The sequence below is a fragment of the Panulirus ornatus genome, chromosome 37, assembly GCF_036320965.1.
Source record: "Panulirus ornatus isolate Po-2019 chromosome 37, ASM3632096v1, whole genome shotgun sequence".
Lineage (NCBI taxonomy): Eukaryota > Metazoa > Arthropoda > Malacostraca > Decapoda > Palinuridae > Panulirus > Panulirus ornatus.
This window is the reverse complement of record NC_092260.1, coordinates 14,517,028-14,530,835: the sequence shown is the minus strand read 5'-3', so window position 1 is coordinate 14,530,835 and position 13,808 is coordinate 14,517,028. Positions and strand designations below refer to the sequence as shown.

Here is a 13,808-nt window from a genome sequence, read left to right as displayed (position 1 = left end):
ACTACCCTACATAACACATTACCTTCCTACACCAAACCCAATTTCCTTCCAAATATTCTTGCGTCGCGTTCTTCACTTGACTGGGGAGCCAAAATTCACACCTTTTCCAGTTCTTTTCAGGCCCATTAGAACGATTTTGCGGGTCCATTTTTTCCATAAGCACTTACTTAAACGTGGATTAAAAACAATCAATTGTTTGAAAAAAAAATATCGTCACAGTACGAACTTTACAATATAAGTAACAATCTTACAAAATGGCTCGAAGGAGAAAAACGGATATGCTTCGCAAGTTCAACTTTTTTTAACTACTTCTTTCAGGCTTTAAGGTAGATCTGTTGGCTAAGAGCAATTTCAATGCAATGATTCAATGATTCTAGGTCTAGATATTAAAACTACGCGAAACTGAGGCACTCAGACATTTGCCAACCCGTAGGAACCCAGTATACGTACACAACACCATCCATTCATCCACTGTACGCCACACAACCCCCTCCCTCCCTTCCTCTCTGTAGTGCACTACATACACCCTTCTCCTCCCTACTCTGCACAACACCCACAGCTGACTCCCCGTTTGGCCGAGAGCCCGGCAAAGGCAAACAAGACGGTGAGAGATATACGGGATCAGGTATACGGGGGTCCCTCCCTCGGTACATGGTAAGTGCGCTTCGCTCGCGCTAGAGTGGCTCCAAAGCCAGACATATGGTGATAGAAAACTATATAAACTTTCCTTAACGTTCTATTACATTACAATTATCTAAACTTCTCCAAAAAATAGTCTTGCACTAACTCCGACAGCGACCTGACTTTTTGGGGAAATCACACTTACGACAAAGAACCTCTTGTGACCTTATGTGAACTAAGATAACATTCAAGTCACAGGAGATATAATTGAGCAGGTAGACGGCCCTGACCTACACAACTGGCTGGTATCCACGTCTGGCTCCCACCTATCAACGATCCACTAGATTCCTCCAGGGGCCAAAATGTGATCAACCTGGCGGCCACTCCCTTTGGCGACTCACTGTGGCTCAAAAATTCCATTGCATCAGTCAAGCAATCCATTAATTTACTAGTCCACTGGCGCGTCCCGTGCTTTGAAAAGTCCACCGTGTGACTCACAGCTTAACACTCTCAGGCAGGGTCTCTTTTACTGCTTCATCTCCCATGGCCTCCTTCAGCAGCAGCTAACAAGCCACTCTGGCTCCTGCTCCACCAGCAGCGCCTCCGAGGGACCACGTCAACAACCATCTTCTGTGACATCCTGAATCGCAGAACTTACGGCCACCAGCACCCACCTACAAAGTCAGGTCCTTGGCAACGCCTCCTCCTCTCCACAGAAGCTCCACGAGATCCGGCATCCAAGCAACTGTCTCACGGAATGGCTGCCTCACTGCACCTCGCATCTCCCTCATCATCCCCACGGGAAACATGACAGCCTTGTCACATCTTACCTCAACTCACTTGTTCTTACCTAATCCCTCATCACCGGCGGCAGCTCGCCCTGAGCTACATCACCAGAGTAACTACCCAATAAAACAATGTCTTATTAACCGTGTTTTCGCACCCCTTCCTCAGTCTCCACCAGTATGAAAGAAGTTTGTCACATATGAGGGTCCGCTCAATAGTTTTTGTCATCAGCTACTACCGAGGTCAGCAATCATCGCTACACTCAATCATGCTCCGGTCCCATCTCAACTACAGGAAACTTCACGGTCATAATCGCTACGAAGCACTTCACAGCATCAGGAGAATGTACAATGTCTGCATGGTGTTACGTGAACTCTCATACCAAGAAGCATATAGCGAACCTAACATTAAAGAAAAGACATAAAGCAAGAAGAACAAATGATTTCAATGGAAAATGTTTAGCTGAGAAAAGAGAAAATGAAAGAACACGAGAAATAGTGCCTTCGTCACTGGTTTAAATGCTGAAATCTTAATGTCAACAAAGCAGAATATATGATTCACTCTCTCTCTCTCTCTCTCTCTCTCTCTCTCTCTCTCTCTCTCTCTCTCTCTCTCTCGCAGTAGTCATTCGACTACCTGGCAGTTTCCGACCAAGCCCAAAGACAGGATATCTGCCAAGGTAGTTAGTTCTATAACAGTCCCTAAGCGCTCCAAAGGAATAAGGAAATAGCAGTGTGATAATATTCTGCTTGCTTCATCATTTATGTCTTCATTGGCCCAAGGTTGTGAAATGTTTCGACTGACCAAAATTTGTTGAAAGGTATACGTTCCGGGTCGTATACCACCACACTTATTTACTACCGTTCGACCTTGAAGTAATGACGAAACATTTTCTGAATCAATGCTTGTAAATCTTAAAAATGTAATATCAACCTCATATTTACATCCTTGAAAACCAGTGTATCAAACCTACGAAACGTGGTGGGATACGAAAATGACCAAATGTAAACAAATCTTCTGGAAAGCCATTACTGTAAGTTGCGTGGAAACAAAATATTACGTATAAAGGTATAAGATGTTGACGGTAGCCAGGCAAGAGTGGGAGTTTATTTGGTATACAGAAAACGAAAACGGAAAGGCTAAACTTAGAGATGTTACGAAAGTAAACATTACTGAGGCAACATTACCACATGCGATTTCGTTTTTTTTTTTTTTTTTTACCATTGCCTATTAACGATATGTGGTCTGTGTTGGAAGGAAGGAAATGTCAGTAAATATAAAGTGCATAATACGGGCGTTTAGTTTGAGAAAGATTCTCCTTTGGGAAGTCAAACTTGTTGCTTAAATCGTTCCAAGAGCCAGCACACTTCACTCGTTATCTGAGGCGTCTGTCACAACCAGAGTGCGGGTATGAAAAACAGAATTACGACAACTGCCCAAGTCCAACAACCTTAATAGTTATTCAAAATTATTCAAGATGAGAGCACTTCTGCAATATACCAAGGACTCAAAGCATAATTTCGCAACTGTGTTTATGTGAACACAGTTGCAAGCTAACCGCAACACACACACACACACACACAGAAACAGACACACACACACAGCATGCACAACATACACACACACACACACACAGACACACACAAACATACAGCATACACAACACACACATACACACACACACACACACATACACACACACACACACACACACACAGATCGGAGGATCCTCAGCGTCACTTGATGGAGACACATGTTAACCAGATCATCGTCCAGATCTTCTCAGTTTACCTATGCCACAACCCAACCAGCAGCCAAGTGAGTGCGGTAGGGGAGAGGGGTTATAGGAGAGGTGGAAGAGGGAGAGGAAGAGAGGGAGAGGCCGCCAAGTGTGTGATGTGCTGGGCACGTGTCTCACTACCACCCTCTCACACTTCCTGGTTCACTTCAAACCTGTCACCCACCCCTTTCACACTTCCTTGTGCACGACATCCTGGCGAATCCATGCCTTCATGCTTCCTGTTCCACATAAATCTTTCCGCCCATCCCTTCATCATACTTCCTGGTGCACGTCATCCTTGTGGATCCATCCCTTCACACTTCGTGGTCAACATGAACCGTGCCACCCACCCACTTCACACTTCCTGATCAACGTCAACTGTGTTACCCAGCTATCCCTTCATACTTCCTGGTCTACGTTAACCCTGCCACCCATTCCCCTTCATATGACTGGTGTTCGTTAACCCTGCCACCCTTATCCCTTCATACTTCCTGGTCTACGTTAACTCTGCCACTCATTTCCCTTCATACTTCCTGGTCTACGTTAACTCTGCCACCTATTCCCCTTTATACTTACTGCTCTTCGTTAACCCTGCCACCCATTCCCCTTCATACTTCCTGGTCTTCGTTAACCCTGCCACCCATACCCTTTCATACTTCCCAGTCTTCGTTAACCCTGCCAACCCTTCATTCTTCCCGGTTTTCGTCAACCCTGCCACCCGGTCCCCTCCACACTTCCTGGTCCACGTCATCCCTATTCTTCGTTTGGCCACCTGCTTTGTCAACACGGTGACTAAGCGATTAATCCTCCCTACGATGGATAGGAAGATAGGAATACTTTCCTACGTCACAGACCGTTATATATATATATATATATATATATATATATATATATATATCCCTGGGGATAGGGGAGAAGAATACTTCCCACGTATTCCCTGCGTGTCGTAGAAGGCGACTAAAAGGGAAAGGAGCGGGGGGCTGGAAATCCTCCCCTCTCGTTTTTTTTTTTTTTTAATTTTCCAAAAGAAGGAACAGAGGGGGCCAGGTGAGGATATTCCAAAAAAAGGCCCAGTCCTCTGTTCTTAGCGCTACCTCGCTAACGCGGGAAATGGCGAATAGTTTAAAAGAAAGAAAGAAAAGATATATATATATATATATATATATATATATATATATATATATATATATATATATATATATATACACACACACACACACACACACCACATTACTTCAGTCTCCATTAAGAAGGTAAAAAGGTGGTTTGCATGCGAGTTGACCTCCTCACTCAAAACTCCAACACGTGCACACTAAATTCGTATCTACAATACGGAAGGTTACGGTATTCAGACCAAACTGTGAAATCACAGTCATAACCTGAATCCTGGCCAGCAAATGGAGGTAGATTATGATGCACATAAATAGGAAGTAATATGAAGAGTAATTTGAATAAAACCTGGTGGACATCACACGAATGAAAAGTGATTTGTGTCACGGATTTGGCCACATGAGTCAGGCTATTAGGCGAGTCTTAGAGGACGGTAAAAACGCACAGAATATGTACCAGACGAAAGACTTATGGTAAAGAGTTTAACGTTCAGAATATATACCAGACGAAAGACTTACCGTAAAGACTGCCTATGTGGCACCCAGACAATACTGATGTATATACATCAACATAAACAAGCTGGGTTAAACCTCCGACTGTTTCTGTCCATCGAAAATCCCTTTCACTTTACCGCAAAGATTAAGAGATAATAAGGAAATAAATCCCTTTTTCAACTCAAAACGATTCGTATCTTACAATAAAGACTTGTAACAACCTATCACGTAGATGCTCTTGCTGTGGTTTTCTCTCGAGGATGTTTTTACCGTTCTGTTTAACACTTAAAAACATTCAACAGATTCATCAAGACAATATAACTGCCAGTGACATACACATATAGCAAATACATTGACTTCTTAAAGGGTAAAATGCTGGAACTATTACTATACACATGAAACAATGTTACATATATCTTTTTTATTTTTATTTTGCTTTGTCGCTGTCTCCCGCGTCTGCGAGGTAGCGCAAGGAAACAGACAAAAGAAATAGCCCAACCCACCCCCATACACATGTATATACATACACGTCCACACACGCAAATATACATACCTATACATCTCAATGTACACACATATATATATACACACACAGACATATACAGATATACACATGTACATAATTCGTACTGTCTGCCTTTATCTATTCCCATCGCCACCTCGCCACACATGGAATAACATCCCCCTCCCCCCTCATGTGTGCGAGGTAGCGCTAGGAAATGACAACAAAGGCCCCATTCATTCACACTCAGTCCCCAGCTGCCATGTAATAATGCCCGAAACCACAGCTCCCCCTCCACATCCAGGCCCCACAGAACTTTCCATGTTACCTTATAATATACTCCAAAGTGATTATTTTCTGATCTAACCAAAGTTTTATAACTGTAAATAACTGCATTAACATAATTCATAATTCACATCGAGTGGAGACTCCCTGCTGGGATGTAGGATAATTCACCGCGCATGTATCATTTCTCTGATCATCAAAAATTCGTGATTGATCAAGTGTTAGTTCATTGACACACATACACACACACACACACACACACACACACACACGTTTCAGGTTACTGTAATTTCTCCTAGAAACCCTTGTATATTCAGACGTGTTTCCATCCCGCGACAGAATCATTTAAAGATACATAAGGGACAGATGACACTACCACGTACTCTAGAACACGAGGGACAGATTGACACTACCACGTATACCAACCAACACAATTACTCGACTCGACCATGAATGATACATAACCAAGACCCGACCTCACCTGAGGACCTCGATGACGACGTCGGAGGCCTGGCGGAGGGTCTGGTGGAGCAGCGTTGTGGTCCAGCGGGCGGTGGAGGCGCCGTCCACACTCACCACCTCGTCCCCCTCCCGTAGTCCACTCGTCCGCCCAGCCTACCAGACAAGAGGGCAAGCAATGAGCTAGGGGGTGATGACGACGTATGGCAAGTCAATCAGCATCACGAAGAACTATAACAGAGCATTCACACCAGCGTCACCAGTCGTTCTGACGAGTCTCCTGCCTCAGGAGAGAAGGTATGGAGAGAGTTTAATGTAATTTTTGGCTCGTGAAATAACACATGCATTAAGCCACTCAAGGCAGGAGTTACAGTTAATTGAGTTCAGAGAGCCAGAGTATCGCCTGCTCTGGTTACCTGACCGTTTACGAACGGTTCACAGTCTTCATCGTGATGTATAATAGAGGATCTACTGAAAGAAGGCTCGTTACTAGAACACAGAAGAAAACAACACAATACTGCACTCAACAAAGTGACGAATTTCTCCAGAAGCGTTCGTTAAATTTAGCAGTTTATCTGTGTCCCGCGACCTGAGGCCACCGTCACCATTTTCTGTTTGTGTATGGCCGGACTCGTCGCCCACCGCTCAGATGAATCCACTGAGAAATAAGAAGTGAAACAATGGTGGAAAAAAGTGATGAAGTTACGAAAACAAGACAAACTCTAGACGCGGGGAGGGGGGTCTTCAGGTCAAGTCTGTGTACCCAGGAGATAACGTAAGCCCTGCAGCACAACGGTACGACCCCTTGAGCACGACAGTACGACCCCTTGAGCACGACGGTACGACCCCTTACGCACGACGGTACGACCCCTTGAGCACGACGGTACGACCCCTTGAGCACGACAGTAAGACCCCTTGAGCACGACGGTGCGACCCCTTGAGCACGACGTTACGACCCCTTGAGCACGACAGTACGACCCCTTGAGCACGACAGTACGACCCCTTGAGCACGACGTTACGACCCCTTGAGCACGACAGTACGACCCCTTGAGCACGACAGTACGACCCCTTGAGCACGACGGCACAACCCATTGAGCACGACGTTACGACCCCTGGAGCACGACGTTACGACCCTCTTGGGTATGATGGCCTGACCATCAAACCGATAGGTCGTGCCGTCGTGGTTCAAGTGGATCATAAATACACAACGAGCAGCTCGTAAGAGAAGGTATGTGGCTGGTCAGTCTACGCAGTGTGACGGTGCGCTGACAGCTGTGGCGTGGGCGACATACCCAGGTGTGGTGACTGATGGTGCCACAAGTGTGGGATTGTGGCGAGTGGCGCTGCGTCAGTGATGTAATGAATCCTGTAACTTCAGAAAGCTGACAGTGGCTCAGTTTCAGCTGCAGGGAGACAGTAGTGTACGATTTCAGAATAAGGACTGACAGTGTTGTATCTCCAGTGGGGGTGCAGCCAAGGTGGTCCTTTCAGCGGGTGGAACTGACGATGGAAGTTACAGTGAGGGGGAAGCCAGTGTCGTGTACTTAACAAGCGTGACAGTAATGTGATTTCAGTGGGAGGAGCTTGTTAAGAGCGTGGTGGAATCACCTTGGGGGGTTAACGATGGGTCTTGTTCCAGTGGTGTGGCCACAGTGACGTATTATTAATGTCGTGGTAAAGGTAATGAGGTTACAGTGGCCGTTGTGAAGGTAATGTAGTTTCAAAAGTGGAGTAAATTTTGAAATCTGGAGTGTGTTGTAACATAGAGTGTAGTTACAGCGGCGTGGTTACAGTGGTGAGGGGACACCGGTGTGACTCTAGTGCTGTAGCTTCAGTGCATTACTGGTATAATCATGGTGAGGGAGTTTCATTAGTGGTAATTTCAGTGGTTATAGATGTGGTATAACTGTAGTGGTGTGGTTTCTGTGGCAGTGAAAAACTGACTATAACTTCAGCGGCAGCGGTGTAACTGCAGTAGTGTAGTTTCAGTGGCGTGGTGGCAGTGATATAAATGTTTTCCCGATGTTTCAGTGGTATAACTATAGGGGTAGTGTTTCAGTGGTATGGTGGCAGTGGCATAACCGTACTGATGCACTTTTAGTGGAGTGGTGGCAGTGGTATAAATGTGGTGGGATAGTTTCAGTGGTATGGTGGCAGGTGGGGAGTGAGGGAGTGAGTGAGGGAGTGAGGGAGTGAGGGTTGGTCTACTCAGTCTTCAGCGGGACACGAGCCTCGGCGGCCACCAGACCAAAATAGTCGTTGTGGTCGTTGATCTGGTCTCGGCCAGGCGCCCACACGCACGTACACTGAGTACACCCAGTGGCACACTGACGCTGGTGTACACCCAGCGGCACACTGACTCTGGTGTACACCCAGCGGCACACTGACGCTGGTGTACACCCAGCGGCACACTGACGATGGTGTACACCCAGCGGCACACTGACGCTGGTGTACACCCAGCGGCACACTGACACTGGTGTACACCCAGCGGCACACTGACGCTGGTGTACACCCAGCGGCACACTGACGCTGGTGTACACCCAGCGGAACACTGACGCTGGTGTACACCCAGCGGCACACTGACGCTGGTGTACACCCAGCGGAACACTGACACTGGTGTACACCCAGCGGAACACTGACGCTGGTGTGCACACAGCGGCACACTGACACTGGTGTACACCGTGGTACACTGACACTGGTGCATACCCAGTGGTACACTGACGTTGGTGGTCACCCGGCGGTACACTGACGCTGGTAAACACCCAGTGGTCAATGACGCCGAGATACACCCAGTGGTACACACTGACGCTGGGGTAAACCCAGTGGTATACGTTGACACTGGTTTACTGGTAGAGTGTACCCGTATAAGTACTGTAGTATACTGTCGTACAATCTATCCTTCGCTCCTCACGTCGCCTTACACTATCAGTTCTGCCCACATAGTCTCACGTTTGGATGTTGTTGGGTTTAATTAATGGTTGCTGATGTGGAAATCATCCTCTATACCGGATTGCTCGAAGACTTAATTCTGTAACCGCTCCCTGCCTACGACTCATTACAGTTATTCAGTTATAACATCATATCTTTATCTGTTTGACGTGTTAGTTATCATTATAGTTATCAGTCGATGATCACTAAATACACATCTTTTTCTGCGACGAAAAATTTTAAAGAGTTCCCAGTTAATGGCTGTCTAATGGACGGTCACAGTTATATATAAAGACATACTCCACATTCCCAGAGAGATATAGTGCCTCTGCAGGAACGTTTGATGTGTATGTTGTGGGTTGTGGCTTAATGATCCGCACGTCGAGTGCCAAGAGTCCAACAGTATGGGCATCTCGAGGGGAGAGCAGGGAGAGAAGTGACGAGCGAGTGTGTGTGTGTGTGTAAGCGTTGGGTTGTGTTACGTCTGGGACGACAACAATGTGCCGTGCGGGTGTTGGGTGGGCCACTAGGCTACGGTACAGCTCGGACCATTCATTCTCTCCGGTTGGCATTGTTACCGACGACCAGGAAGTTATTTTCTTTTTGATTCAGGCAGCTTCGTTTACAGGAACGTCCTCCACACACCTTCCATCATTACTCCTCTCAACATTTCATCTGATCACAGAGAACAACGATCAACGGTTGCAACAGATGTTTCTCAGTTCATATCTTTACGTGAGTGGATTGTCTCCTACCTTGGAAGTGGGAGCGGCTCCTCTCCCCTTAAAAAAAAATGAACTGCTCTCTGTCTGTCTGTCTGTCCATCGAACGATAAAGACAGTCATACTTTACAATGGATTATAATCGTTTATCTTTTACAGGTCGACACACCATTTCGGTCCGAAGTGGAAAATAACATGATGAAAGTCTTCATGCCTTCATTACTTAGCTAATGTCCTATGAAATGGTACCAAGGAGCCATATGTCGTGGATAATTAAGTATGAATCTATAATCATTCCAAGCTCAATAACACAAATTAGTCGAAAAACACTTTTTAAACCAGATACTCCTCGTTTAGCATGTCCTGCTGAACATGCTACGAGATTTTGAGGGAATTCAGGCTGTTCTGGTTCAAAACTAATCAAAATTTACGTTTTTCTTTTTCTGAGCGATTTTTCCCTTCTATTCTTAATGAGGAAGTAACATGGTAGAGGCCTTTCTTACTCTTGCGTGTGAAGAACGAGTGTAAAATTCTCTCCCCTTAAGACACAGACAGTAATCAAAGAAAACGAGCGTGAGAGAGCGGATCTAAATGGTTATCTCCTCTAGAATCTTGAACATTTTCCTAGGCTTCAGAAGGTACTTATGACCCCATTTCCGTTGAAGGAGACAGGGCTAGGGGCTGAAGTACTTAATTTCCAAAGCGTCAGTCCTGTACATTGAAAGAAAGAAATATTATTATTGTTTAATATGGTAAATCAATCGAACACGAAAGTGCGAGCAATGTGAATTCCTTCTGCTCTGGTATGAGATGTAAACAAGGTGACGAAAGATTGATGTTAGTAAATATTGATATGACTTCCATCAATTCCCTAGTTGCACCTATACCAGGGAGCTGTCAAGGCGAAACTCGTCACTGTAACTCGATGTAAATAACTTTTGACGTAAGAAAATGTAGGTAGACGGGCAAATGAAATGAATGACTGAATTTTTCTTCGAAGGTTCTTGAAAAAAAAAAAAAGTGATTCTACGTAACTTGAGGTTGAGAGCGGCCAAGAACCACATCCTGGTCATCCAAGATACCAAATGATTGTACCTGGCGAGGGAAGTCACACATGCTGGAGATATCAAGAAACAGAGAATCGTTGTTGTTAAAGATAAAGGAAATGGTGGAGGGAGACTAGTTTGAAGGAGAGAGAGAGAGAGAGAGAGAGAGAGAGAGAGAGAGAGAGAGAGAGAGAGAGAGAGAGAGAGAGAGAGAGAGAGAGAGAGATCAGGGAGACAGCGTTAACAGACGGAGAGATCAAATGGACGGGAATATACGATGGAGAGGAGTGAGGGTCGGTGTGTATACCGAGGCCGCCGTGTGTGTACGATGATGATATTCATATGGGAAGAACGCGACACTAGAGAGACAGCTAGTCCTACCTGGTAGGGGTAGAAGTGGCAGCCCGTCTACCTGGAAAGGGTAGAAGCGGCACCTGGTCCCCACCTGGCAGGGTCACAGACGGCAGATGGTCTTACCTGGCAGGGTTACAAGTGGCAGCTGGTCCCACCTGGCAGGGTTACAAGTGGCAGATGGTCTTACCTGAGTGATAACGAGGGGTAGGGAACCCCCGCCAGTAGCCAGGATGGTGGAGGTGTGGCTCCGTGGCACATGGGCGAACACCGTGCCCCGCCCCCGCATCACGCCCAGGTCACAGGTCATGGCGGCCAGGTCACGCATCAAGGGGGGGTTGAGAGGGGAGGGGAGGTACACACGCTCAGCTCACGTAGCTCAGCTCAACATACTCGATTCCAGTTCTCAAATCCGAGGGAAAAATCTTGAGGCACAGATGGGCATGTTCTGGGCGACCACCTCACCAGAGAAGCACAATTAGAATACGTCTTGTTCATAATATCAAGACGTCAGTTCACATTGTGTACATCAGCGATTATTCGACTCACTTATTTTGTGCAATTAGGAAGAATTCTTCTTCTTCTTGGATAGTCTTTATATACTATTATGAGGTTGTGTTCAGGTTACAAGCCTGTGTTTGATATGGCCAACATATCAACAGGTTTGGCTCAACATGTTATCATCACCTCTTGTATGACAGGTTCGCCAGCACCGTCAGGTAATCTTGGCACCTCTGTCGACGGGCGAGGCAGGAACACCTGCGGTAAAAAATTGTAACATTTACGTTAACACGCGAGATGAATAAATTAATATGTAAACAAATATATAAACAAATATTCAAATGAGTATATAGATGGATAGATAAAAAGATAGATAGATAGACAGATAGATAGATAGATAGATAGATAGATAGATAGATAGAGAGAGAGAGAGAGAGAGAGAGAGAGAGAGAGAGAGAGAGAGAGAGAGAGAGAGAGAGAGAGAGAGAGAGAGAGAGAGAGAGAGACCCCATGACTTAATTTTAAGGGACCTTCTACCCATTTCCTTAAAATCTTAAAAAAAAAAAAATACCAACTAAAAATAAAGCCACTTTTGATATGACATATTTCCAGTGTGTGGCCAGAATATTACGTGTGGCTCACGTCTGCTGTTCTGTTCTGACGTTTCCTCAGCAGTGATGATGATCACTGAACAGGGAAGCCAAGGCCTCCTCCTCCCACACACCAGTACAAGCCAAGTGTGCACTACAGTCCCAGCTGATACCATGAGATGGGACTCTTGTCACAGTCATCCCAAAATCTGACTCCAACCACATTTTCACATGAAGTGGACTGAAATAAATACATTCTTCAGTGTCTTTCAGTATCAGTAAGTAGTTGCTGAAATGGGGCCGTATGTCCTGAAACTCCTCTATTGCTGTCAGTAGGCTTAACATTAACCTGAATCTTTGGAAAGGAAAATATTTTCTGTCATCGTGTATTGGACATCCGATCCAACACCATTTGAATCCTTACGTACAGATCGGATTGAACGAGGTGTTGCAGTGAACTTTGCTGGCGATGTTCGAATTATCCTGTACGTCTGAGGATATGGTCAAGATTTATCGATTACTGGTTATCAAATGACACTGACGGCCTTAATCACCCTTAGTGGCTGTCGATTGGTAAAACGTCTGAATAACGAACCAAAACACACACACACACACACATATAAATATATATATACATATATATATATATATATATATATATATATATATATATATATATATATATATATATATATATATATATATATGTATGCAACCGGTTCCTCTCTCCTCTTTCTATCTCCTAGACACTCGCTCCTCCGGTCTTAACCCGTCACTTGCCTGTCAAGTCGTGACAGTTAATATATATAGTTTGGGTACAGGATGACGACAGTGAGCGATACACGTCATCCATCAGTGATGTGAAGAATTACAAACACTTTCATTAGTCGACCACGACAAAGCCGCCTCAGGTTTCGATCCCATAACGAAAGATATATGCTTACACAACGTACGAATACATATGACGAAGTAGGATTCGATCCCATTACGAAAGATATATTCTTACACAACGTACGAATACATATGACGAAGTAGGATTCGATCCCATAATGAAAGATATATTCTTACACAACGTACGAATACATATGACGAAGTAGGAATCGATCCCATTACGAAAGATATATTCTTACACAACGTACGAATACATATGACGAAGTAGGAATCACTTTCGTGGGAACACTTCGTTGGTGGAGGAATCATCGGCAAACAGCAGCTATCGAGCACAAGAAGATACCGACCAGCTCACACCAGCGGGGTCGAATTGGAGACCAGTCTGACCGGAGCGTTCGAGCAACTGCCTTAGATCTTGTGTCCCGGTCATGAGCCTCCGCCTCAAGTGTGTCTTTGAGGGGGGTGGGTAACCCGACCACACACTTGAGCACACACGACCCACTCCCTCCTGGAGTAAATGGGTAACAGTTCGAGCAGGAAGATAAAGCGGGAGGCCATCAGTCACGGCTCGCCCTCTGCTAGGCTACCCACATGCCAACGAACTGCACCAGAGTTCAATGCCAGGCTTGCAGCGTTTACCAGCACATCCTTCTGTTCCTTCTTGGTAAACTAGATATACTTTGCTAGTACAAGTAACCAGTGTCAGGAAGCAAAGAAAATGGTACGTTTCACTCAAAAAACT

The 13,808-nt window shown here is 45.3% G+C and overlaps 2 protein-coding genes across 3 annotated transcripts in view; both read right to left on the bottom strand.

Moving 5' to 3' along the window:
* The window catches only part of LOC139760514 (uncharacterized), a 181,762-nt gene extending 170,330 nt beyond the window's left edge, over positions 1–11,432 (bottom strand). Inside the window, 2 exon segments of the mRNA XM_071683808.1 lie at positions 6,060–6,193; positions 11,275–11,432. Of these exon segments, the coding sequence (XP_071539909.1) occupies positions 6,060–6,193; positions 11,275–11,412 (272 nt within the window). The 5' untranslated portion in view covers positions 11,413–11,432.
* A 139-nt stretch (positions 11,433–11,571) lies between these two features.
* LOC139760516 (uncharacterized) overlaps positions 11,572–13,808 on the bottom strand; it is a 746,927-nt gene continuing 744,690 nt past the window's right edge. For both annotated transcript variants that reach the window (XM_071683811.1, XM_071683810.1), the window contains one exon: positions 11,572–11,843. The gene's annotated coding sequence lies outside the window, so the exon portion shown is untranslated. The remainder of the gene's footprint in view (positions 11,844–13,808) is intronic.